This window comes from Eschrichtius robustus, chromosome 18 (genome assembly GCF_028021215.1).
Source record: "Eschrichtius robustus isolate mEscRob2 chromosome 18, mEscRob2.pri, whole genome shotgun sequence".
Lineage (NCBI taxonomy): Eukaryota > Metazoa > Chordata > Mammalia > Artiodactyla > Eschrichtiidae > Eschrichtius > Eschrichtius robustus.
In genome coordinates, this window is record NC_090841.1 from 16258655 (window position 1) to 16285358 (window position 26704).

Below are 26704 nucleotides of genomic sequence, written 5' to 3' on the forward strand. Positions count from 1 at the left end.
AGTAATAAGCCAATAGAAATAAGATAATGAAGGGAAAAGCTCCGGATAAATAACTTCTTCCTTATGAATTAAAACACATGCGGACACCTGTGTCAGTTACCACCTCCCCACATCCTGTCCTGCTGTACAAATAGTTACACAAAACAGTCCACAGAACAATGTGAGCAGCTGATAACCCTGAGCTGGGCAAAGGGCCCCAGTTGTGGGAAGTCTCAGGCTGATCTCGGTCTAGATGACCAGCTTCTCCACACTCAGCGTACTTGTGGTTTCATCCTCTTCGTTTGACCCAAAATATCCCGGGAGGTCCAGCATCCCCTGCTCTGCTTCAGTGAGGCCGAAGGATGTGTTGTCGTAGTAGGCGAACTCCGGGTGGGCGGGGAAGCTCTGGCACTTGTCTTTCCGACACTGAGAAGGGCTCAGAGGACTGACCCTCTGGTAGCTATCTCTGGGGGCCGGGGAGGAAGGCCGCTTCCTTGAGACGTTCCTGTGGCTGGGGGACGGTCCCCTCCGAGCCCGGTGAGGCTCCGCCCTCTCACCTCCGGCCACGAATCCTGCCTGGCGATCCCCCAGGTCTGGTTTCCTCGTGGGCTGCCCCAGGGTGTGGGGTTTAGGGAAAGGGCTTAACGGACCACTGGTGCCACCTGCCCCGGGACAATGGTCCCGTTTCTCCGGAAGCAGGGCAGCGCCTCGACTCGGGGGCCGGACTCGCTCTCCCGCCTGGCCCCACGTCCGGCTCCTGCAGCTGTAGGCGGGGGCTTGCCGGGGGGTCAGGGTGGACAGGCTCCGCTCCCGGAACGGTCGGGCCTGCCTGGCCTCGTGGAAGCTTGCCGTCCTCCGGAAATGGGACCCCCGGGGGTGGCTCCGCATCTGCGCCTTGCGGAGGAGGCTCTGGCTGGGGCTGACGGCGCAGCTGGCCGGCGAGAGCGGGTGGTCCAGCCGGGAGGGGGGCCGGTCCCCGGCGCCGACCGCGGGCGGCTGCTCCAGGAACGGGGATTTGAGGCGGAACTTGCCGGCCGCGGCTTCTTCGGGGCTCTCGGAGCCTCCGGGGGGCGCGGCGACGGCAGCGTCGATGGCGGTGTCCGTCAGGGGGCTCTGGGACACGTGGTACACCTTGGTGGTCTCCGTCAGGCCTTTCTTCTTCATCTCCTTCAACTGCTGCTGGGCCAGGCGGTAGCTGAACAGGGGCGGGATGATCTTCTGGGCGTTGGACTGGAAGCTCTCGCTGCCCGAGGTCTCGTCGTCGGGGGGCGCCGGCACGCTCCGCCGGTAGGTCAGAGGGATGCCCTGGTCCCCGGGGCTCCCCGCCGGCCCGTCGCCCGCATCTGAGAAGCTGCCACGGGGCTCGCTCAGCTCGCAGATGTTCTCCTCGTCCGAGTTCTTCCGGCAGCCGGGCGCGTGCAGGGAGTTGTGGCGGACTGGGGTGCTGCACTTGGGGGCGCGGCCCAGCTTCCGCCACAGCGTGATGAGCACGGTGGCCACGATGATGAACAAGCACAGGGATATCCCAGTGACCGTCACGATGTTGTTGGACTTCACGGGAGCCTGGGGCTGGAAAGGAGACGGAGTGGATGGCTGGAAAGCTACAAAAAAAAAAAAGGAAGAACGAATGCATTCTCTAGTATCGTTTTCTCTGCCTGGGTCTAAGGTCTCTGAGTGGCTTGCTCTAATTACGTAGCAATTAAAGAAGGAAGGAAAATAAACAAGGACTGGGATTTCTGGTCTTACATATATTTCTGCAGGCAGGCTTTTAAGGCAAACTGAAAAACAGACTGGTAGAAGCGAGGTGAGCAGGTGAGCCACAGTCAAGGTGACTCCTTGGCTCACTGGCTCTTGCTGACACTTGTCCCCAATTTTCTACACAGAAGCCTCATGAGGAACGTTTCAAGGTAAAAATCAAGGTTTTTCACTTAAGGGAAACATGGGATATCTATAATTAAATGTACCTTTGAGATGCACCTCAGAAAATTTCTGCCAAGTGTAACACTTGGAATGCAAAACAATTTAGGAAGGTTGTAGCTAAATTTGCACATCTCAAGAGAAATTAATAGGTGAAAATAAGTCTTTTGGCAATATACTACAGCTCACTTTTCCCTCCCAATGTCCAGGAACTGCCTTTCCTAAGTGTTGAAGCCTCTGCTTTCTCACTCTTGCTTTCTTGGCTGTTCACTCCCCTTCCTACCTTCCATGTGGCATTGATTTTTCTTCTTCTTCCCTGCTCTCTCAAACTGGTGTGTCTCACAGTCATCAAAATGTTTCACCAAGACTCAGACGCCACCTGGGGCCTCAGCCTGTAGTACCCGGGAACCCGAGACCACCCAATGCCACCAGGCCTCACTTCTCTTTCCTCCTTGGTCACTGTTCACCATTCAAGCCCTTCCAGTCACCTGTCCTGTATCTCTTTTTCCCATAGTCTTATCCTCACCAGTTCCGTGCCTCACCTCCATCCTCCCAACTGCATCCCTTTCCCCTTTCCACTGCACCCTATAGGACACCTATAACCAAACTCCTCACGATCCAGAAACTTTCCACAAAACACTGTCTCCTTGCCTGACCTGAGGACAGGCCATCCCTCAGGGCACAGCCTCCCTGGCCCACTCTTGGGTGGAAGCTTTATTAGAAGCAGAGCCAGAAGCAGGGCGTGTTCCTCAGCCTCCTCATTCCTGGCTGCCATCTCAACCAACGCTTTTACCTCCGTGTAGAAGTTCTAATGTTCTGACACCCACGCCATGCACCCAGACCACCCCCTACCCTTCCCTCAACTCTGTCATCTCCCCACCTCAGGGCAGCCATCAGTTACTAGCACCTGGGTCCAGTCTTCCTCACCATCCCATAGCTGGGACCATTCATTGTCCTTCCAAGCTGCCATACCTTCCCACTGTCTGCAGCTGCTCCACTTCTGAAACCTTAAAACTTCACAGCCCACTTTCCGGCTGTATCCTCCCCTCTCGCTCACTCATTATTCATACAACGGTTACTCAACCTCGCTGCAACATCTGATTCTCCAACCCCTCCATTTTCTCTCCATCCGCCAGCCACCTTCTGCCCTCACTTCTCTCCCTTCACCCAGGATCCATCGCTTAAATCCTTCTCCTGCCAATCATCTCAACTCTCTGACCTCTAACACTGAGCTGTATCCCTTCCCCTGCTCAGAAGCAAAAGTCTGCTCCTAGAAAAATCCAGACACGTGGATTATCAGCTGCTGCACCCAGGCCCCTGAGCCCTGGTGGAGAAAATAATGCACCCATGCAGGCCAGAACCTTTGTGTACTGATGGCGCCCAAACTTGACTGCCCACAAATCCTTCCGCGGGTTCCTAAGCAACTCTCTCTTCCATCCCCTACAACAGTGCTTCAAAGTTTTACCACTAATCCTCTTCCTCAGCTGTCTGCTAGATCCCACAAGTTAGAAGCTATCAAGCAAGTACCCCCCCCCCAGCTTCTTCTGCCATCCTCTCCTCCCCCATAAACTCAGCAGAAGCCACAACTCCATTTCCCTCTTTCTCTAGGGAACTAGTGGGAGAAGTGTCTTCCCATAAAGACGAGCCCACCAGGTGCTCTCTAGGCCACCCTTCTCCAGGGGGATCATCCCTCTGTACCTATTATCTCCAGCTTCTCCTCCGTGCAGCTCCACAGAAACATGTTCAAGCTCTTCTAACTTTACAAAGATCTTTCTAGACTACTGCCACAGCCATAGCTTGCTCCTTGTCTTCCCAGCTGAACGTACAGAAAGAAGGGTCCACATGTGCTGACTCCTCGTCACCTCTGGCTCCTGCAACCTGCCCCCAGGCTTCCGGTGAAGCAGCTCTTGGCGAGGTCATTAACCATCTAATAGCCAAATGCAAAGGAGTTCCGTCCTGATATTCCTTGAGCTTTGCAGCATTGGCTACTGTCCGACCCTTCCTGTGATTGTTTCTCTTCTTGGTTTCAACAATTATCTGATTCGGAGAGAAGAACATGGACTTTGGAGCCAGGGAGAGCTAGATCCCATCCTGGTTCCACTAGCTCTGCTCTCTCCATCGACGTCCCACTGACACTTCCACCTCCACGCGCCCAGGACTCATCACCTTCCCCCAGAACCTGCGCCTCCTCTGATACATCTGGTCTCACGGGAACGGTGCTGCTGTCCTGCGGCTGGCAATGCTAAGATCCTAGGTCTCACCCGCGACACTCCCCCCTCCACACTCGCCACATCCAGACTCGCTGAATCCTTCTCTCCTCTGCATCCCCACTGCCAGGGCTTCCTTCTCCCCCTGGGTCACTGAAAAACTCTTCACAGGCCTCACTGCTGCCACTCCTGCCCCTTCTGGTTTGTACTCCACACTACAGGCAAGAGATCCCGCTACAACACAGGTCCAGTCTTCAAGGGCCCTCGGGATCTGGCCCCTGCCTACCTGTTCAGTCTCATTTTGTGCCTTTTTTTTTTTTTTTCTTTTGGCCACGCTGTGCGGCTTGTGGGATCTTAGTTCCCCCACCAGGGATTGAACCCGGGCCCTCGGCAGTGAGAGTGCAGAGTCCTAACCACTGGACCACCAGGGAAGTCCCCTGTCCAGCCTCATTTCTCTCACTCCCTCCTGACACTCTACTCTGCAGCCACATCAAACTCTTGCCAGGTTCCCTGGGTTTCATAGCATGCCGTCGTCTTCCAAGCTTTCATCCATTGCTCCATTTGCTAAAATTCCCTTTCTCACCTAGTTCACCAGGTGACGCCTATTCAGCTCTCAATCTTCAGCTCAAATATCACCTCCTCCAGGAACAGAGGTGTTCCCAGCATGGATTGTCACAAGCTTCCATAGCAAGCTGTGGATACCTTTCTATTGCACTGTATGCTATGCCTGCTTCTGTGTCTGCTGAGCTACTGTATCATAAGCCCCTTCCAGAGACATGGCTTATCTATATACTCCCATCCCCAGTCAATAACTGGCATAGAGTTGGTACTCAATTAATGTCATATTCATTAATAGATTCATTATTAAAAAGGTAATAGCAAAATGATCAACACCCCATCAGATGGAACGTGGGTGCAATGGCAATTGGATCCTCCCACTCTTCGTGGTGAACAAGATAGACCAAATTAACGTAGAACTACTTCACTCAGACCTTGGCGTAAAAACATCCTTTCAAAGCCAAGCAAAACTCTAGACTCTCAACCAAGTGAAAAGAGTTGAATGATGAAAGACTTGTTCCCTGACTGATCATGTCTTCGTCTGCAGTGGCTGCTCCGTCAGTGGATAGCAGCACTGCAAATGTACACAGGGACCTCTTAGCTGTTACATTTGACTCTGGCTGGAACCCTTCAAAACCGCAGCTGGAGAAAAGCCCCAAAGCTGCTGACCTCACCCATCTCTGCCTCATCTTGTCTTCCCTCTTTTCCTTGAAGTGAAGGAGACTTCCTGACGCTAAGCAGCCTGCAAACAGACCTTTACATTTCCAAGGAGTGGAAAACAGGCTGAACTGGAAAAAGAGAACAGTTGGAAGAAATGATCATTTTTATCCACACAAGCATTTATTTACCTGAGGACCACTTACAGTAGAAGTAGGGGTGCCTGTAGCACTTACCCTTTCTGCTAATTTATAATGTACAAATTTCCAGTTCCCACCCAGGATTAAAGAGATTAAGATGCCAGAACATGAAATAATACCACACAGCCTCAAAAACTGATTGCTAATTCCAGGATGGTTTTAGAAAGCTAGACTGGCCTGTACGTAGAGGCAAAGTACTCAAGATAGGTAGCTTAGTATGAGGTCAGATCTAGTCCCCTGCTTTCTAGCTTTATGGTCTTGGGCAGGTGACTTACCCTCTGTCTCTGCTGCAAAGTCCTCACCTGTATGTGTAGATAATGATGTACTGACTTCATATGTGCAAGGCACTTAGAAAAAATGCCGGGCAGCAGCAAGCTCTCAAGATCTGAGTCCAGCATAAGAATCCCTGCCTTGTAGAGTTATTGTGAGCTTTGAGTGAGATAATGTAATAAATGGTTGATATTGTTGTCCCTTCTAAAAGTGCAATAGAAGCCAGGGGCAGTTGATTTTTAATTCATTCGAGTATTACAGAACTCTAGATGAAATATCTTAATACAACACGCCATCCCAGAATGGAGAGGAAGAAGTTATACACAAGGAAGGAGCTGTGGACAGTAAGGGGACTTATAAAGAAAAGGGCAGACAGAGAAGAGAGCCTTAGAAGACAGTGTGAGATACAACTGGAGAAAGAACAGATTCAGGGTGGGGCTCAGGGCTGATGAAAGAAGATGGTAGGCTGGGGGCTGGGAGGAGAGCCTGGGTCTGAAGTTGTAATAGGAAAATCACAGAAGAGAGAATGTCCTCAGGATGCTGGAATAAAGGGAACAAGGCCTACAGCACTGGCTGGAAAGAGGAGACAGCAAGAATTTTGTGAGGTCACAGGTGGGGATGCTGGTCAAGGTGTTGTCAGGTGCCAGTGGTTTTGGCTACAAGATGCTCTGAGACCAAACACAGAAAAACACTTTAACTCCTCCAGATCCCAAAGGGACAAGGAACCAGGGATGGTCTTCAAGCTGGAATTGGAGAGTGGAAGAAGTCAGGACTGGACAGAAGGACTTCACCTAAGGGTCAGGACCACAGCAAAGGCTGGTCAAATAAATGGGGAGCTGGCTGTGTCTCAGAAGGGGGGACGGTGTGTGGGAAGAGCAAGGATTCTCTTTTTACTGTAACCTGTGGCAAATGAATGGGATTCAGCTCTGTAAGCTGCAGCCAACCCAACTGAGTGACCTGAGCGTCACACCATAGACCACCCACATCAAATACTCACTGAGCACCTCCTAGTGGGGGTCATTTCAAGACGCTCAGAGGATGAAGGAAGGGCCAGCCCCCAGGTGATGGCAAGATGAACTTCCCCACCTTCTCCTCCTGGGCGGGGGGGGGGGAAAAGAATAAACACAGAGCCCTTCAGGGGATAAGATAGGGTGCCTTGCCCCATTTTGGACAAATAAGGTCCATTTTGGTTCCCTGGGGCTTCTCGGAGATGAGGAGGAGAAAAACTCTTTTTTTAATGTTTTCCCACAATTTCTGGGGGGAGAAGTAAAGGAGGGAGAAACAACAACAACAACAAATGTCGGGAAGAAATCATCATCCCTCCCATTTTTTGTATTTTTAAACATGATTTCGTATGTCTGAATCTTTCATTTACACCGGTGTCCTTGTCATTTCCCCCATCTTCGACGGGGTTAAGTCCCCTGTCATCTCCCTGGCAAGACACCCCCAGTCGCAGACACACTGAAGGGCACAGAGTCTGTACAGCCAGAAGCAGCAGCGACAGAGCGTCGAGCCCACTCCTGAACTCAGGCTGGCGACTGCCAGGCAGGTCTGGGTTCGACAGTCCCTCTGGGAAGAGGCTTTCGAAGGAGGATGGATACCTACCCGCACAGTCCTCCAGGGAACACGGGGAGCTCTCCGAGGACATTCCAGGGCAGCCAGGTCGGGAGGGGGAGGAGGTCAAGCACAGGCGGCGACGCTCTCTGACACCGTCCCCACACGTGGCACTACACTGGCTCCACGGCTGCCACAGTCCCCAAGTTTCTGCAAGGACATCGGCCAGGCTTTTAATGCTAGCTCACTTGAGAATCAGAATTTAACTGCACCCAAATGAAGCAGCAAAACTGAAATCTCAGGCTTTGAAAAGTCAGTAAAAAAGAACATTCCCAAAGAAGTGGAAGGCTGGAATGTTGCTGCTCCCCCTACAACCAAGGAAAGCTGTATAATCTACAAAATATCAACCTTTCTAGAACTCTTCAGAGAGCTAAGGTCACAGGACAACCAAATGGCCTGAATTAGAAGGAAAGACAGACTCCTCCAAGGAAAGCCAGGATGCAAACATTTCTTCCTGGGGCAGATGCCAGGCCTCATACAAGCTGGTGAGAAATCATCTAAAAATATGATGAACCGCCAGAAGCCTGGTGTGGGCTAGCATGAGAATACAGAACCCCTGGGAGCCACGCTACCCAACTGGGAATTTGTACCCACTTGCAGGCTCTTCTCCACGGATCTCACCAGATGTCCACAAGGAGGACTGAGGGCAGGCACAAGACCAGGGAGAGCCTCCCTCATGGTGGAGGCCAAGGAGGGGAGGAGAAGCACTGTGGGAAAGACACAAACCTCACCCAGATCCTCCTCCCCGTCTGCTCTATCAACAAAAGCCCCAACCACTGCGGACAGGGCAGAAAACCCTGTCACTCTAAGAGCAGCAGCTGAAACCTAGTGCTGCCAAGGAATGGAAAAAGAAGAAAATCTTTCACCCCTAGAGAGGAGGAGAAAAGACCCTGGGCCCACACTAATAGAGAGCTTCTACCACCGGCAAGGGGCAGGATCATTACAAAGCCCCATCCCTGAGACTCAGAGGCAGAGCACTTGCCTAAGACAAAGGCTGAACCAGAACAAGATGTTCTTCCACTCCCATCACCTAACACCCACCCTGCTCCAGGCTAGCAATTACCAAGTATCAAATAACAAGAGTCTACTGCTGGGGGAGAGGCAAGAGTGACAAGGAAAAGCCTTTCTGATATGCAGGCTCGAGCCTAAAGTTGAGGGTGCAACAGAAGTATGGAGAAAACCCTCTGGCAACCCAATTCCTACCCTAAACACAAAGCAACATTAGAAAATTTTGAACTTGATCGTGCACTGAGGATAGCCATAGCAACAGCAAAAACTCAAACACAGCTCAATTCCTTATTATATAATGTGACCCAATCGCCACACTAAAGTCCTAGCATAAATAGGGTATGCCAATTTCCAGGCATAAATGCTATTTATCAGTGTCTACAGTTCTAAGAAAATGTCCAACTTTCAACCAAAAATTATGAGACATACAAAGAAGCAAGAAAAAAACAATAAAATATCCAAGTAATTAAGATAACCAGACTCAGATGTGACCCAGACATTTGAACTATCAGAGAGAGATATTAACTATGATTAATATGTTAAAGTTTTAGTGGGAAATGTGAATAAGATGCATGAACAGATGGAAATTTTCATCAGAGAATTGTAAACTAAAAAGAGTTCATCGGAATGCTAGAAATTAACAGCATGGCAACAGAGATGAAGAATGCCTTCTAGAGGCTCATCAACAGACTCAACATAGCTGAGGAAAGAAACAGTGAAACTGAATATATATCGACAGAAATCACTCAAACTGAGACACAAAGAGAGAGAGAAAAAAAGAGTGAATAAAACAGAATACCCAAGAGCTGTGGGACAATATCAAATAGTCTGTCATACATATGACTAGAATCCCAGAAGAAAAAGAGACTAATGTACAAGAATTCTCCAAAATTAATGAAAGACACCAAACTACATCCAAGATGCTCAGAAAACATGAAGCAGTATAAACACAAAAAAGCAAACAAACAAAAAAGTTAAACACACTACACTCAAACTGTTAAAAACTAAAAACAAATAGAAAACTTTGAAGGCTGTGGTGGGAGAGAGGGGGCAAGGTGGAATTACATCACATACAGAAGAATAAAAATCTGAATTATAACACACTTCTCATCATGCAAGCCAGAGATAATGGAGTGACATCTCTAGAGTACTGAAGAAAAAAATCACCAACCCCAAATTCCATATCCAGTGAAAATATCTTTCAAAAATGAAGGAAAAATAAAGACTTTTTCAGATGAATGAAAATTAACAGAATTAATTACCAACAGCCCTTCACTATAAAAAATGTTCAAAGAAAATCCTTCAAGCAGAAGGAATGTGATACCAGGCAAACTTGCATCAATATAAAGAAATGAAGTGTGCTAGAATTAGCATTTATAGAGGTAAAGATAAAATTTACTTCTTCTTATTTTTAAATGTTCTAAAATATAATTGATGATCTAAAGCAAAACAGTAGCAATGTATTATGTGTTTATACCATATATAAAGTAAAATGTATAACAATCATTCAAAGAATGGGAGAAATGAATTGGAATTGTACTGTTATAAGGTCTTTACACTGTACGTGAAGCAAGATGTTAACTGAAGGCAGACTGAGAGTAATTAAAAATGTACACTGTAAACTCTAGGACAACCACTAATAAATATTTTAAGGTATAAATAATAAACCAATAGTGTGGTTAAAGTAATTCATAAAAAATAGTCAACTAATCCAAAAGAAGGCAGACGAAAAGAGGAAAAAGAAACAAAGAACAGATGGAAAAAATATAAAACTACCAAGATGGTAGATCTTAATCTAACCATACAATGATTACACTAAATATAAATAATCTGAACACCAATTAGAAGACAGAGTTTGTGAGACAGGATAAAAAAGCATGACCCCACTATATGCTGTTTAGAAGAAACTCACTTTAAATATAAATACATAAGGTTAAAAGTAAAAAGGTGGGAGAAGTTATACCTTGTAAACACTGATCAAAAGAAAACTAGAGTGGCTTTATTAATATCAGACAAAGCAGACTGCAGAACAAGGAGTATTACCAGAGATAAAGAGGGATGTTACATAATGACCAAAGGGTCAATTCAGCCAGCAGCCTTAACAACCACAAACAGGGATGCGACTAACACCAGACCTTCAAAATACATACTACAAAACACTCCCAGAACAGTCATTACTGATTGACAAATGCAAACATCTCTTCCAAGCATATAAGTAATCACTGCCAGAGAGAAAAATTGACTAATTCCCTACAAATAATTATCCTAAGTCCCTTCTCTGTGAGCACCCATCCAATCCCAAGACCTACCAGGTCATGCCCACACTAGGCACAATATATCCTCTGCATAAAAGTCTCTCTTCATCGTTATGGACAAAACCTCACAATGCAGTCAAGGGTATACAAGGCACTACAAAAACATACGGAAAACATGCAGGGCAGTTACATTCTCAGGTGAGCCAAGTGGTGCAATCTTTGGAGTGAGTCATGGCATGTGACTTCTTTACAGCAATTAAAAGTCTCGGATTGTCACAAGAGTGGGAGCATTACAAACCAGTGTCCTGGACCAACATCAGCTGAGGTGTGGTAATTATGTTCCACCCAGAGGTCCAGCGGAACACAATGTTGGTTCTGTGCCTCCCAGATCACACTGTAGCTCCTCAAATGGCAGAACAACAAGCCAGCTTTGTCCTCAAGCTTCAGAGCTGCTCAGACACTGAGCTCCCAGTGCTTGCAAAGCTTTGGGAATCTCATATTAAGTCTCTCTGAGCTGAAGTATTGTGATTTATTTTTGAAGAATCTACTGGGAATTCCACTACTGTGAAATCTAAATTGAAAAGTCAATACATAGTTTATCCTTCTCTTGTGCTCATATTTAAGACCACAAAAGGTAGAATTACAAAAGCTGAGCATCCTTTTTGTATTCTTTCTTAACTCTTCTTTTACTTTACATAGACATTATTTAAATCCATAAAGTCATTTGTCAAACTAAAAACAAAAATTCCATTAGTGGGCACCAGGGGGACAAAAAAAATCAAAGTTTTGATAAAAGCATGAATCTTAATGTCAAAAATCTCACTTTGAAATGTGCTTTTTTCCTTTGAAAGTAAAATTATGGCTGGCAGGATCATCAACAATTTAAAAAATAAACATTTAAACTAAGTTTTAGGTTCTTTTACTGCTAAACCAAATTAATCGAACAGAAAACAAGGGAAATCACTCAAATAAAGCAATGAACAGATTTAATCAGCCAAAATTTTAAAAATGTCTTAAATACCTCTATTTGTTCCCTGAAGATTTCTGTTAATAACACTGAGGAAAATACTTGGCAAAAAGGGAACTCATTGGCTAGCTATAGTTCACATGTTACAAATGAAGAGTAAGATGACCACTATTCTAAACAGTCTTACTTCATGAATGAAAGGCTGTTTTGTTTTGTCCTGTTTATGTGTCCATACATGCACTCCCACTACGTAACAAACCTGTCTGACCAGGATAAATGCCTTTCAGGCCACTCTAGAGGATATTAATTCTGAATGAGCAAAATGTGTCTGGAATAAGAAAAGGGAGATTTGTTTCCACTCCCAAGAATATCTGAAGGAATACAGAGTATGAAATATTCACATCTGCAAGATAGTTCACTCAAGACACTAAAGTAACTAAACAAAACATCCTTAGAAGAAAATTCTATTAAAAAAAATAATAAAGTTATTATAAAATATACAAAAGAAAGAAAGAAAATTCTATAGACATGAGTAAGTAGCTAAAAGCAGCAGTGGGAACAAAGGCACCTGGATAAGCAGTTCAGGTTTTCTGTGCCCCGCACAGGCTCATTCATATTAGACCAATCATGCTTATGCCTGGGCCAGTGGGCTCCAAAGTGGGTTACATGTCTTTCAGGAGGGGTGGGAAGCACAAGATGAACCAATGACATGAGGAGGAAAATACTGGAACTTTTTCCATCTAAAAGTTTCATATTGTTTAATATCTAGATTGATAGATGATTATATGGGAGCCAGCATGGAATAGTGGGAATAGCAAATGCTCAAGCCAGTCTAACCACCAGCAGTGGGTAGGCCACCAACCTTGGAAAAGTTACTTAACCTTTCTGTGCCTCATTTCTTCACCTATAAAATTGACAATACAATAAGCCTAACTCATAGGGTTATTATAAGGATTAAATGGGTTAATATTCATAAAGCACTTAGAGCAGTTCTTGGTGCAAAGTAATCACTATATAAATGTTATTATGTCAGAAAGTCACATACAGTATGTCAGCTATTCCAAAAAAAAAAAAAAAAAAAAAAAAAATCCCAAAGGAAGAACAGGAGTTACACCAGGTGGAAGGGTTTACTTGTTCATTCACTTTCAAAGAACTGTAGAGTATTAAACCACCTAAGGGCCTGCTTATATTAAATTATATTTTCTAGTTTTAGGTAAAACTAAGTGGACAAATGGCTTATAAAGATTCTGGCAAAGAATTAATAAGGATACAATAATTAAGCGCCTGCAAAAAAGAAGCAAATGACAGGATGACAGTATTCCTATTCTTGGTAAAAAGCTCTTGTTCAGTCACACTGTGAAGGAAAAACAAGACCATCTAATCAGAGAAACAAGAAGATGGCCAACAAATTTAAATTATCAAGAAAACTATGCGTTAAATATATACAATTTTTACTTGTCAAAAAAACTAAGTAGGGTTTCCCTGGTGGCGCAGTGGTTGAGGGTCTGCCTGCCAATGCGGGGGACGCGGGTTCGAGCCCTGGTCTGGGAGGATCCCATGTGCCGCGGAGCAACTGGGCCCGTGAGCCACAATTGCTGAGCCTGCGCGTCTGCAGCCTGTGCCCCGCAACGGGAGGGGCCGCGATAGTGAGAGGCCCGCGCACCGCGATGAAGAGCAACCCCCGCTTGCCACAACTAGAGAAAGCCCTCGCACGAAACGAAGACCCAACACAGCTAAAAAAATAAATAAATAAATAAATAAATAAAGTAGCTATTAATTAAAAAAAAAAAACTAAGTAAAAAAAATTATGTGACTATGAATGTATACCCTCTATCATTAATTCTCAACTTTGCCCTAAATATATATTTTGCATTGAGATACAGGGTCCATTATCCCTTATCTGACAACCTTGGGGCAGATGAGTTCAGAATTTAGAATTTCTCAATTTAGACTTTTGCATGTTATTACAGCGCCCGTGCCAGATATTACTAATACTCCCCTAGCAGCATTCCATAATCACACACATTAACGCTTCTGCAGAGAAACACATAAACATTCACACTAAGTAGGATAAATGAAGGTCACAAATAATCATTTTTGACATCTTTTTGCTGTAAATCAGTATTTATGGTTTTAAGGTCCTAAGACATATTTGGAAAAAGAGACAAACATATCAAACCCTTTATTCCCCTTCCAAAAGGAACTAATGAGAAATTCATTGTGAGTCGGTGGGTCACACCTCATGGTAGGTTCAATGGGGCTCCTGAATGATGCCATTTGGCAAAAACAGTCTATACTGGTGAGAGCTGTCAATTTAAATAGAAAATGAAAAGAACTCAATTTAGTTATAAACTTTTATACTAAAAACACAAAGGCACTGAGTTTCCCACCACTAGCATCAATTTCACTGATTAACCAAACAGAGTCCCTGTTGGGCGGCCACACAGAGAAGCTGGGGTCTCCAGGAATGTTTAGCCCCTCGAGGTACTGCTTCCAGCCCTACTGCCCGGTCGTGTCTAGTTGCTGCAGCCCCACAGGGAGCCCTGAGCGCCCTCAGCCTAGACACAGAGCATCACTCCCCTCTGCCCCTTCCCAGGGAGAACCAACACAAAGACCTCCTGCTCCCAAGGTCTTTCACCACGTGGCCCGAATTCCTTTACTCCCCCTGGTTTGTTTCCACTAAATTCAGTCAATTAGAAATTTTTTCCCTCTAAGCAATAAATTCTTTTGAAACGGCAAGCATATCTTGAATGCCTAGTTTAACATAATTGTTCTTCCACTGATACCTAGCTGAGACATCAGAGTGCAATTTTCACTTTAATAGACATGTACTGAGTACCTGTTAATGTGGCAGGTGTACAAAGCGGGCCAAATAAGGATCATAAATAGCTTCCTGGCAGCCCAAGTCAGCTTCTGCTGCCCAATGAGCTTCTCCAATCTGGGGGCGGGGTGGAGGAGGGGAGAAACGTGGGGAGAAAGACACTGAACAAGCAATGACAGAAGTGATAAATGCCATGAAAGAGGAACTAAGGATGCTGGGCCAGCGTGCAGCGGGGAGTTTACCTAGTCTGGGGTTGAGGAAGAGTCACCAGGAGGAGACTTGGGGGACGGGTTAATGCTAACCAAGTGAAGGCGGGAGGAGGGTTGCCCAGTCTCCAGCCCATCCGTGGATGCCCATCCTCATAAGAGTGAGGTGTCAAGTGAGGTGACTGATAAGTTTTCAGCAAGGGAATAGCCTCAGCTGACCTGAATTTTCAACAGTCCCTCTCTGGCTGCCTTGAGAGAATGAAGTGGATGGAGGGAGGGAACCAATTAGGGGTCTATTGCAAGAGTCCAGGTGGGAGATGATGGATGCCTAAACCAAGCGGTATCAGTGGAAATGGAGAGATGTGCAGAGATTGAGACAGAGATTTTTTGAAGAGACAAAATCCACAGGACCTAGTGATTTATTCATAGGAAGTGAAGAAGAGGAAGGCTCCTGCGTTCGGGGTGTGAACAATGAGATGGGGTGGAGTCCTGTACTGAGGAGCAGGCTTAGGGGGTGGGATGATGAGTCCGGTTCCAGATATGCTGCTTTTGAGGCGCCCGGGAGACATCTGGGGGGTGACAGCTATTCAGCACTTGGATGCAGGGGAGAGATACCAGTATGGAGTCAACAGCATCAGGACAGTAATCACCTAGCGAGTGTGTGAAGAATGAAAAATGCTGAGGTTCTAGGATAGGATGCAGAAGTCCAAGCCTTAAGGGATGCGATGGGGTCATGGAACCAGCCGGCAAAGGAGACCTGGAAGGAACAGCCAGGGAGGTAGGAGGTAAACAAGGCGAGTGTAATGTCACAGAATCAAGGTCAACCAAGATACGGACTGGAAAGCATCCCCAGGGTTTGGGACCCGGAAGTCATTCGCTGGCTGCTTTAGTGAGAGCATTTGCAGGGGAGGGGTATGGGTTTGGAGTGGGTTGAAAAGTGAATGGGGGTGAGGAAATAAACCCCAAAGTACAGGTGGCTTTTTCAGGAACCGGGGCTATAAAAGGAAGACGAGAGAAAGAGGTTGTGCTCTGGGGGAGAACCAGGGGATGAGGGGTGGTTTTGTTTCATTTTTAGATGAGACAATTAAGTACATTTCGAAGTTGATGGGAATGAACCAGTAAAGAAGGGACAGTTAGAGACGGAGGAGAGAGGGGAATAATGATTAACAGAAGGTTCCTGTTAGAGCAGAGGGGCTGGGACCCACAGTGGAGGGGAGGGTTGACCTTGTGCTGGAGGAATGACACTGCTTCCCTGGGGACAGCAAAGGAGGGGGAGAGGATGGGATGGCTGCCTGCAGGCTTACGGATATTTTGGTGGGAGGGTGACGGAGCTCTGCACCTGATGGCTTCCAGCTGCTCTGTGTGGCAGGAGCCGAGTCAGCTCAGAGAGTTAGGCAGGGGCGGGGGTGAGGTCCGAGGAGAGCAGAAGAGGGCTGAGAGAGCTGCTGTGCAGGGCAGGAGCACAGTGAGTAGCATGGTGGGCCCAGGGAAGGGTGGAGGCCCAGTCTGCCCGGGTGCCGTGGGCGGCTGACAGATGGCTGGATCCACACAGAGCCGGGGGGCGGCTGGGTGGGTGCAATCAGAAGGACATCGGTGCAGAGGCGTTTAGGGTATTGGTCGGAGAGTGATTAAAGGGATGGATGGGCCTCGGAATCTAGGCTGGAGAGAGAGGTAAGCGCAAGCAGGGAAGTGGCCAGTGGGTGGGGAGAGAGTCAAAGGAAAGGGACTTCTAAGGAGAAGGAGTGAGTGAATTTGGAGCAAGAAACACGTGGGGCACTGAAGCTGCTCAGAGGCTTGGGCCGTCAGGGAGCACAGGCTTAGCGGAAACGTAAATGAGAGCACATGTAAACGATCAGGACAATCTCTGCCAGATTAACCTCTTGCCAGGACCAGGCTTGCACCCAGGAAAAGGGAAAGAAATGCAAAGAGGAGCCTGGGGCATGGATGGAATTGTAATAACCCCACTTCTTTGTGATTAGGGAGGGCGTTATGCAAAGAATTCAAAATTTAAAGAAGTTTTTAGAAATCTTGCTTTGAACTCTCACTAAAGAGGCTTCGTTCTTATAATGAAGGAGGTAAGAGGAAAGAGACATGCTTGAGGACGTTCTAGAGGAAGTGAAAAGCTACTAAGTACAATTTGGGATTTAGCTCTGAATTCTGATCATACCTGCCATGGACTTGCCATAGGATGTAATAACGGAATTTTTAAATACATGTAAAAGAATGAAATTAGAACATTCTCTAACACCATACACAAAAATAAACTCAAAATGGATTAAAGACCTAAATGTAAGGCTGGATACTATAAAATTCTTAGAGGAAAGCACAGGCAGAACACTCTATGACATAAATCGCAGCAATATCCTTTTGGATCCACCTCCTAGAGTAATGAAAATAAAAACAAAAGGGACTGAATTAAACTTAAAAGCTTTCGCACAGCAAAGGAAACCATAAACAAAACGAGAAAACAACCCACAGAATGGGAGAAAATATTTGCAAACAAAGCAACCAACTCCAAACTGTACAAACAGCTCATACAGCTCAATATCAAAACAAACAAATCAATAAAAAATGGGCAGAAGATCTAAATAGAAATTTCCCAAAGAAGACATACAGATGGCCAAAAAGCACATGAAAAGATGCTCAACATCACTAATTATTAGAGAACAGCAAATCAAAACTACAATGAGTTATCACCTCACACTGGTCAGAATGGCCATCATCAGAAAGTCTACAAACAATAAATGCTGAGAGGGTGTGGAGAAAAGGGAACCCTCTTGCACTGTTGGTGGGAATGTAAATTGGTACAACCACTATGGAGAACAGTATGGAAGTTCCTTAAAAAACTAAAAACAGAGCTACTATATGATCCAGCAATCCCATTCCTGGGCATATATCCAGACAAAACCATAATTCGAAAAGATACATGCACCCCAATGTTCATGACAGCACTATATACAGTAGCCAAGATATGGAAGCAACCTAAATGTCCACTGACAGAGGAAGGGATAAAGAAGATGTGGTACATATATACAATGGAATATTATTCAGCCACAGAAAAGAATGAAGTAATGCCATTTGCAGCAACATGGATGGACCTAGAGATTATCACACTAAGTGAAGTAAGGCAGAGAAAGACAAATATCATATGATATCACTTTATATGCGGAATCTAAAAAATGATACAAATGAGGGGTGGGATGGGGAGGGTGGGAGGGAGGGAGATGCAAGAGGGAAGAGAAATGGGAACATATTGTATATGTATAACTGATGCACTTTGTTATAAAGCAGAAGCTAACACACCATTGTAAGGCAATTATACTTCAATAAAGATGTTTAAAAAAAAATGATACAAATGAACTTATTTACAAAACAGAAACAGATTCACAGACTTCAAAAACAAATTTATGGTTACCAAAGGAGAAAGGTCGGGGTGGGGGAAGGATAAATTAGGAGTTTGGGATTAACATATACACTCTACTATATATAAAAGATAATCAACAAGGACCTACTGTATAGCACAGGGAACTCTACTCAGTATTCTGTAATAACCTATATGTGAAAAGAATCTGAAAAAAGAACGGATATATATATATATATATGTCTAACTGAATCATTTTGCTGTATACCTGAAACTAACACAATATTGTAAATCAACTATACTCCAATATAAAATAAAAATTAACAAACATAAAAAAAAAATACAATGTAACAATAGCTGACGTTTATCACTGCTTCTTACCTGCCAGGCACTGTGCTAAGAACTGTACACATTGATTTCACTTAATTCTTACAACTCTCTGAGGTAGATACTCTTATTATCCCCACTTTATTGACGGGGAAACTAAGACCTGGAGCGGTTAGTTAGGAGTGAGCTGGGTATGCTTACCAGTACTCTTCATTTTTCAGATAAGGATGCTAATGCCATTTGGGACATTATGAGGAGCGAACCATAAAAATGATGGTACAGTTCATAGAAAATCAAGTTCACCTAAATTCAAAATAATAATTTTGATTGCATGAAGGCACCAATTTGATAAAAAAAAAATTGCTTTAAAATCTCAATACCAACCTATATTTCTCTGAATTAGCATGCACTCCTTCTCCTTTGCGGAAAACTGGCTTCTGCTTGAAACGCCAAAGTCAAAGCAGTATTTATTCCTCCCCATGTCAAACAAAGTGCAGTTGAATACTGTTCTCCTTTCTCCCAAGGTCAGGCTGTGTTCAGCCAGCCGAATGGTCCTTTCCCCAGGGCGTCTGGGGGCTTCCTTGAAGACAGCGATCACCCCTTGGACAAAGACACATGGCGGGGGCAGCACCCTCACCTCCACCCCGGACTCACACGTGAGCTCTGGCGCCATCACCAGCGCGTATCCAAACTTCTGGGCCAGGTCAATGGGGCCTGTGGACGTAATGACCGAGTCTCGGCCAAGCAGCTTCAGCACCACGGTGACATAGGCTTCCGGCCCCACAGGTGCACAGCCAAACTCAACCCACTGGCCTTGAGCGAGTTCTGCCCTCTTGCTAGCCCTTATCTCCAGCGGCTGGCCCTGACTCATTCTTGCCTCTGGAAGGCTGTTGGTGAAGATGACATCCACCAAGATGCCGGGCTTGTCCACGGGGAACAGGCACAGCGGCTGACTGGTAAAAAGACCCACCTGGAAGGTGCCTTCAGCCGCCTTGGATGTCCTGTTCAGGTCAACATGAAAGACAGGCCATTCCACCTTCAGAAAGGCGCTCCTCTCCCACCAGGGGACCGGAGGGCTGCTGTCTGTGGCTTCCGGAGTCATCGTGAACCAGTAGTCGCCGGCCTCCTTGAAGTAGAAGCACTCAAACTCGAGGGTCCCCTGGGATTGGTTGGTCAGGAGGTATTTGGTGGTAACAGTCTGATTGGTGTTGGCCTCCAACAGCAGGACAGAGACATTCCTCAGCGTCCCATTGGCACCATCCAAATACTGGAAATCCACAGACACTGTCCTGTTGCTTAGTGCTACATGGCCCGGTTCCCCAAGAAGGAGATATTCAGCTTCTCCAAGAACTGAAAGGAAATGGTCAGAGTGGGTTTTAAAAAGGAATATCTGAGCCAGCACTATTGGTGACATCGATGGAAACAGCGTTTCAGACACGGGAAAAGTCTAAACTGAGCCAAGGGTGATGCACAATGCTGCTGAGTGCTGACTCTGGGAGCTGCGCCCTGAGCTGCTTCCATTCTCAAGTGGCTCTGTTCCTTCATCTCCATTTCTCATGGTTTTGTTGAAAATAATGAATTAGTGATAAATACTCTGAATTCACAACAGTCAACAATGTAATACATCAGTGATGAAAACCTAATAAAGCAAGAGTAACAACTGACAAGTCTCATGATAAAAATCCAACACTTGACTTTTCTCATTTTAGGCATATTGTAGTGTTTAGGTATTTGGGGAAAATGGATTTACAGTGAAATGAGAGAAAGCCTGATTTAAATGATACAATACGCACTACTCTAGACTACTTAAAATGGGAGACCCTAAATATACAGTTGACCCTTGAACAACATGGGCTTGAACTGCACAGGTCCACTTACACACACACAAATTTTTTTCAGTAGTAAGTACTACAGTACTAGACGATCTGTGGTTGGTTGAATCCGCAGATACACATAGCAGATATAAAGGAACAGCACATGCAGAGGGTTAACTATAAATTACACCTGTGCAGAAGATCAGAGCCTTTAACCCTTAAACCCCGTGTTGTCCAACGATCAACTGAAATTCTAAGTTACTGTTTTCTGACATTCAAGACAAGTGCTTGAGCATTTTCACCAGTAAAGGAAACAGTGCCTTTCCTTTGTATAAGGCAGAAATTTTTAGATGAATAAGAAATGTTGGCATTCTATCCTGCATGGGTTATTCAAGGGATAGGGTGAACATTTATGGAATAGCTAAGCTTGCCCTTAGCAATTTTAATGACATTACAGTAACTGCTATTGGCCTAGATAGGACAGATGACTACTGGCCCACAAGTATCACTCTGTTAGGATCAATTCTATCTTTTTTTAAAAAGAGACCCATCAGAGCAGCTGAAGTAAAGAGTGGGAAGAGCACAGACACACAAGAATCCCTGTTTCTATTTTGAACCCTATCCAAATACATATCAAAGGAGACAGAGTTTGGCAAATGCATCAATCAGCTGGCCTGTGACTAGGGTAAGAAACATTCTAGATTTAAGGAACTGCAGTTCCCTTTGGTTTGAAAAACAACATGTGTAAGTATGAATTTATGAGTCTTCTTATATATACATGATAATATAACATAATATTATACTAATATAATAATAATAATGTGTACATATCATATATGTCCAAAGGACAATATGTTGTCTGGGCTGGTAGTCTTTAAATATACTCAATCAGTGATTATTCGACGATTCACTTTGATGGACAGCAGAAACCAATACAACGTTGTAAATCAACTCTACTCCAATAAAAATTTTTAAAAAAGAAAAAAAAGACTATTCAAAGATATAAAAAAATGATTATTAGAATCAGCACATGAAAATATTGGCACATAAAGGTTTGTTTTAATTAGCTCAGCACTTTACCCATTTCTTATTTAAGATGAGGTGAAATAAAATATATAAAACTTGGATAGACCTGAATGCTTAATCAGCACTTGCTTGAAAACCTTAATAGGATAAAGTTGTTTTGTTTTTTTTTTTTTTCATTTTAGTCAGTACAGAAATTGAGGGACACTCCCTTTTGGATGGAGACAACTCATCCAAAGGCAGCTGCTTTCAGTGCAGTTTGCGTGCTGGTTCAGAGCGGACCTGATACTTTTTTGTGAACAGGTGGCTGAAGAGCTTCCAGTACTCACAGTAGCCCAGGAAGGACTGCTGAGAACAAAGGACCGAGAACAAAGCTCATATTCATTTGAATCTGATGGGGCAGAATGGTTCTGTGATGCATTTTAAGAGTGAGAGGCACACCACACTTAGTTAACTAATGAATTGTCAATGACAGGGATACCGATGAGGCAGATCAGATTCTGCTTTGATGGGCAGCCTGTCGAAGAAAGAGACACACATAGCCCTTTGGAAATGGAGGAAACAGACGCAACGGATGGGTTCCAACAGCAGCAGAAAGGAGGTGTGTACTGAAGAGGGAACTTGCTGCTTTACTCTCAAACTCTTGTTTTTACGGGCAAGAATACACTCTCATTTAGAAAACTACAATTTGGTTGTACCACATCCTGACTACTACAGTACAGTTTTCTCCATTCTTTCATTTCCTCTCTCCCCATTCCTTTATTGTATTTAAAGGAACCAGTGTCTCAATATGAGCATGTTGCTTTAAAAAAGAAAAAACACTAACTGGTAATGGTATATTTTGATCAAAATCAAATGGAGAAGAAAAAAAAAAATCCAGGTCTATGAAAATACCTCCTTTTCCAGTAGTAGCCTTTGTACTCAACTTGTATGCTCTATTTTATGGTCAATCAACTTTTATTTTTATATTGCAGTAAGATATTCTGCTCTCAACAATAACAAACATTCTTGCAGACTGTTTAAATGGAAAATTTTGATGTCTTTATCGTTATGAAACAAAGCAAGCTTTTATAATTTTTTGAATGAGGCTGTTACACATAGAGCAATCTATTTTTAAGTACGGATAAAGGACTTTAAAAGAAATGATCCCAGATTGGTTTTCTGCAAGTCAAGTGTCTTCTTGTTTAAATAAACTTCTTAAAAAATAAAAGACTGAGGGAGGAGATTCACTGGACAAAAGGAACGGTACACACTCTGGTCCATCCAACCAATATTACATGAGCCAGGATTCTCTGTCTCTTGGATGATAATTTCTTCATCAGTTTGAAAACAGTTTCCACTCTCATACCACCAACTGCTTAGATGTCTGAAATACTCGGAAATCATCAAAAGAAAACTGGTGGGTATTATATGCTTGAATCTACTGGTTCAGTAGTTGCATAAAACTCTCTGAGAAATGAATTTTTAGTTGAATCAAGATGAATGAAGAAAACTAACATTAAGCACCTACTATGTGCTCAGACATTCAGGTATTTCACATTCTTGAGTTTATCTTATCATCATAACAACCCTGTCAATATTGTTGCTGAAACAGAAAGAGATTTAGAAACTAGTCAAAGGCACACAGCTGGCAAGGATTGAAATTCAGATTTGCTCCAAAGGTATTACAGCAGCAAACTCTCTTGTCAAGTGAAATCTCATGTAGAACCCCAATATATAAAACATGACTTCCTGTGTATGTGAGTGAAGTTTAAACATATAATACTGAAATACTAGGAAATCAATCAAAGAGAACTGAGGGCAACATGCTTGTCTCCAATTTGTGAAATGAATGTATTTAAAGTGAAATTTGAATTAATAACGTAGAACCTTAAGAGAACCCAGGGTTGCAAGAATCACAATTTAAAAGGCACTGCACTGTAGCCCCTGCCCCGCCTCCTTCACGTAGGGGCATCAACATCCATGCATTTATAAACACTCCATTTATGTTTCTTCATCGGTACCCACAGCATAAGTACACACAACACTCACCATAGTCACAGAGCACCACCAACAATAGATTTGAAAAGTCTTTCAACATTTGTTTCATTCTGATCAGCAAAATCCCAGGTCTTTGGTCTCCTCATGTCCTTTCTCACATCCAAATGGTGAATTTTTCTTCAAAACACCTGAAATTAGAACTTCAAAAAAATGTTGGCTCTGTTCAGTGTGATTCATAAAATAGTAATCCTGAGATGACAAAACCATTCTAAGAAGTCAAACTGCCTAGTAATACTGAAAAGAAAACAGCAAGGACATTACTGTTCCTCCAGGGAAATGATCTGTAATTTACATGTCCTTTCCTTCCATTATAGCTCACCTGCTAAGAACTTTCAGGTCTGCCCAACACCAAGACTATCTCTGCAAAACACCACGTCTCTTACCTTTATAGCACATCCTTAAGTGGAGAGTTGGTTGTTCTCTGCTTAATTTCATCAAAGCTCCTCGCCAACCTGGATAATATTATATCTTCACATATTTATATGCTTGGCATAGTTAATATGCCAGTTAATCAACTGACTAAAATTTTGCGAAACTTTCATTTTGCATCGTGCTGTGTAGACCTGCCTTGCTTCCACAAATGGGTTTATTAACACTGTCCTTCTTGCACAATTGGTGTGTTATCTGGATTGCTTCATTTCTTAATGCCTAGGAGCTATGTCAAAACTATCAAACCTTTAAAAAAAAAAAAAAGATACCCAGATTATTGCAATTAAATATGAACTCCAGGTGGTCCAGACTTCCCTTGGTTGGGGCACTCTAAAGAGAAAACAAGTAAGAGCTATCATCTTTGTCAGCCTTCCAATACTTGTTGCTGCTGGCTGGCATGCATCAGGAGATGGATGATTTCATGCAGCAATCTTCCCAGACCACCTAGGAGGGCAGGGAAGACCTTGATGGCCTGTGGTTCAGAATGATTTGTGGGAAGAGGCACTTATTTTGATATAAACAAACTATTAGACAACAGAATAAGATGCGGGGCATTTAAGAGCCAGTATTTTTCATACTTGAATCTAGGAAACTATGGGGTACTAAACATAAACAAATATATATTTTCTTAATATTTACATTCCCCTCCATTATGCAGTTAATCTATTTTTAATAAGTATATTATATTCCAAATATACGTATGTCACATCCCTTCGGATAAGACAGAAATTAAGGGAATTAAGAGGACTGACTGAAATAATCAAAAATTCAATGGAAAGGAAATTGGTGTGTCTCTATTAGCTTTCTTTCTGTAGGAGTTGGTTGAGCAAAGGAAATGCTGTATTTCCTCAAAGAGAAGCAGAGATATGAAGTGTAATCATGCAGATGATTAAGGCTCCCACCCTCCCCAACAAAAAAAAAGAAAATTCAGTTTTGTTGGAATTAGGCATGGATTTGACCCAATCCTTTCCTTGAATATGAATTGGGAAACTTGACCAAAGACAGCAGGTGAGCGTCATTGTATCTCCCGGGCAAGTGTGGGCACTTAGGGCAATTAAAATGCTTCCTTTTAGTCACTGCTACTCAGTAATCAAGGTAAGGAGAAACAAGCTATCCCTGGCCCCCAAAAGTTGTACTGGCTTCTCCCAAATTGCTTGCTTCCCCATGACAACCATTTTTTAAAGAAGTTCTTAATCACAACTGATTTTGTGCTTATAACACATTTTCTTTCTTATGAAAAAGACTAGTAAAACAGAATAGTGTCATAATCTATATTTAGAGCTGGATGGAAATGGAATTACAAAATAATCCAGGCTACCTGAAAATAGGCTGCTTTATTTTATAAGCCATAATATGGTTTACATAATATGGATTTTTTTTTAATGCTCTCAAGCTTTTGAAAATAAATGCTGATTTTTTTTCACTAGCTCAACCACTAATTTGAAGATGTTAACAGAGCATCCCAGAATGGAATGGAATGCTGGGTAAAAAATCACTACGTTTTTGTTGTTGTTTTAAAGAAAATAGCATGTTTCTTTAATTTTTTTTAAACCTTGCTTGCTTATTTTCTTCCAACACGTGTTCCCAATACCACAACTGGCTACTTACAATGTTTAGCTTGAGAATCATTTTGAGAAAATAGGAACTTAGGTATACTTTATACACATTTTTAAAAACTTCTATATAGCATTCACATCCATAAACGTTTATAGGCAAATTCTAAATGTATCAGCTAGAGGGTAGGAGGAAGTTGTGAATATTCTCAGTGGCTAAGGGCACCACGCTAAGCTCAGACCCCATGTTTTTGCTGAAATCAGCTGAGATACACGCTTCTGTATCCCCTATAGTGTCTTCAGAGCTGCAGAAAAAGAAACTGAATTATGCTAAACTCCATGGGACCAATGATTTATGAAAGAATAAAAGGAAAAACAAAAAGAAGCAAAGTGATCTTGTCCCTTCTGACAAACATGCACACGCTCGAGTGTATATCTAATAGTAATATTTATTAGGAGGAAATCGCTAATTCCAAAGCGGCTCGTGTAAACGGGCTGTATTTATATATTCGGGCCAATCGGCGAATGTATGCCTGGTCCCACCGGTTGGATGCTGCTTCCCCACATCTACTCAGCTGTGCGCTCCCCACATCTACTCAGCTTTCTCCAGGCCTGCGAGTCAAGTTTACGCTTGGAAATCTAAGGCTGCCGGTGTCCCCAGCACAAAATCTCTTAAAATGAGGACCGTTTTGCAAGGCACATATCTCATACTGCTTGCATCCCAGTAAGGATTTCTTTATGGAAAGAAGCAAACCTGTTCTGAAACGCAGAGTATCCCAGAAGTTGTTCTTCAAGGGTCCCAACTATTCGGACTCAACACCCATCAATCTACCGTCAGCCTCAGACACTCGGCCACACCTGCGCCAGGAGAGCGCCGAGTTCAGGTTGAAGTCGGGACTCAGAGATGCCGAGACGACACTTTTTAACGCATGTCCCTGGGGGCTGAGCACCAAGGAGCGAGGGAAGGGGACCGGGTGCGTGGAGAGAACGGTCCCGTCCACCAGTGCTTTCCGGAGGCGGGGAGGGTGGGGCGGAAGGGTCCCGGGAGCCGCCGGGGACCCCGCGGCGCGAGCTCCCGCCGGGTCGCTTCCGGAAGGCTCTTCTTACCTCTGGGACCGGCGGGCGAGGTGGCGAGGCAGGCGAGTGGCCTGGGGCGCGGTGAGGCAGCGCGCCGAGCATCCCGCGTCCCGGGACTGCGCCCCCCCACCCGCCGCGCGCCGCTCCCGCAGCCCCGCCCGGGCCCGCCCCCGACGGCGCGGGGAGGGCGGCACCCGGCGGGCGGGGGGGCCTCCGGGAGCCCGCGAGGGCCGCCCCGCCCGCTCTGGGCAGCGCATCCTTCCCTGCCCGCGCCCGGCTGGCCCGCTACTGGACGGGAAACCCGGCAGGAAACGCGCGGCCGGGGAGGGCCCGCGGGGAGGGGACGCGGATGCCAGCCACGCACATCCACCGCCCGCAGGCGGGAGCCGGGTTTAAGGGCAAGCCGGCAGTCTCCCGGCAT

General features: G+C 44.7%; 1 protein-coding gene across 6 annotated transcripts; it reads right to left on the reverse strand.

Moving 5' to 3' along the window:
- THSD1 (thrombospondin type 1 domain containing 1) lies at nt 1-26403 on the reverse strand. 6 transcript variants are annotated; one of them, XM_068526579.1, is made up of 6 exons: nt 26314-26403; nt 25961-26064; nt 23216-23364; nt 18732-19697; nt 7394-7552; nt 1-1580 (listed from the first exon to the last, which is right to left on the reverse strand). In XM_068526579.1, the coding sequence occupies exons 3-6, from the start codon at nt 23271-23273 to the stop codon at nt 229-231; spliced, it is 2535 nt and encodes an 844-aa protein (XP_068382680.1). In that variant the 5' UTR covers nt 23274-23364; nt 25961-26064; nt 26314-26403; the 3' UTR covers nt 1-228. The 6 variants fall into 6 exon arrangements, with proteins under 6 accessions (XP_068382680.1, XP_068382679.1, XP_068382678.1 ...); XM_068526578.1 differs by lacking the exon at nt 25961-26064; XM_068526577.1 differs by lacking the exon at nt 26314-26403 and having other exon boundaries at nt 25961-26298.
- Nucleotides 26404-26704: the final 301 nt, after the last annotated feature.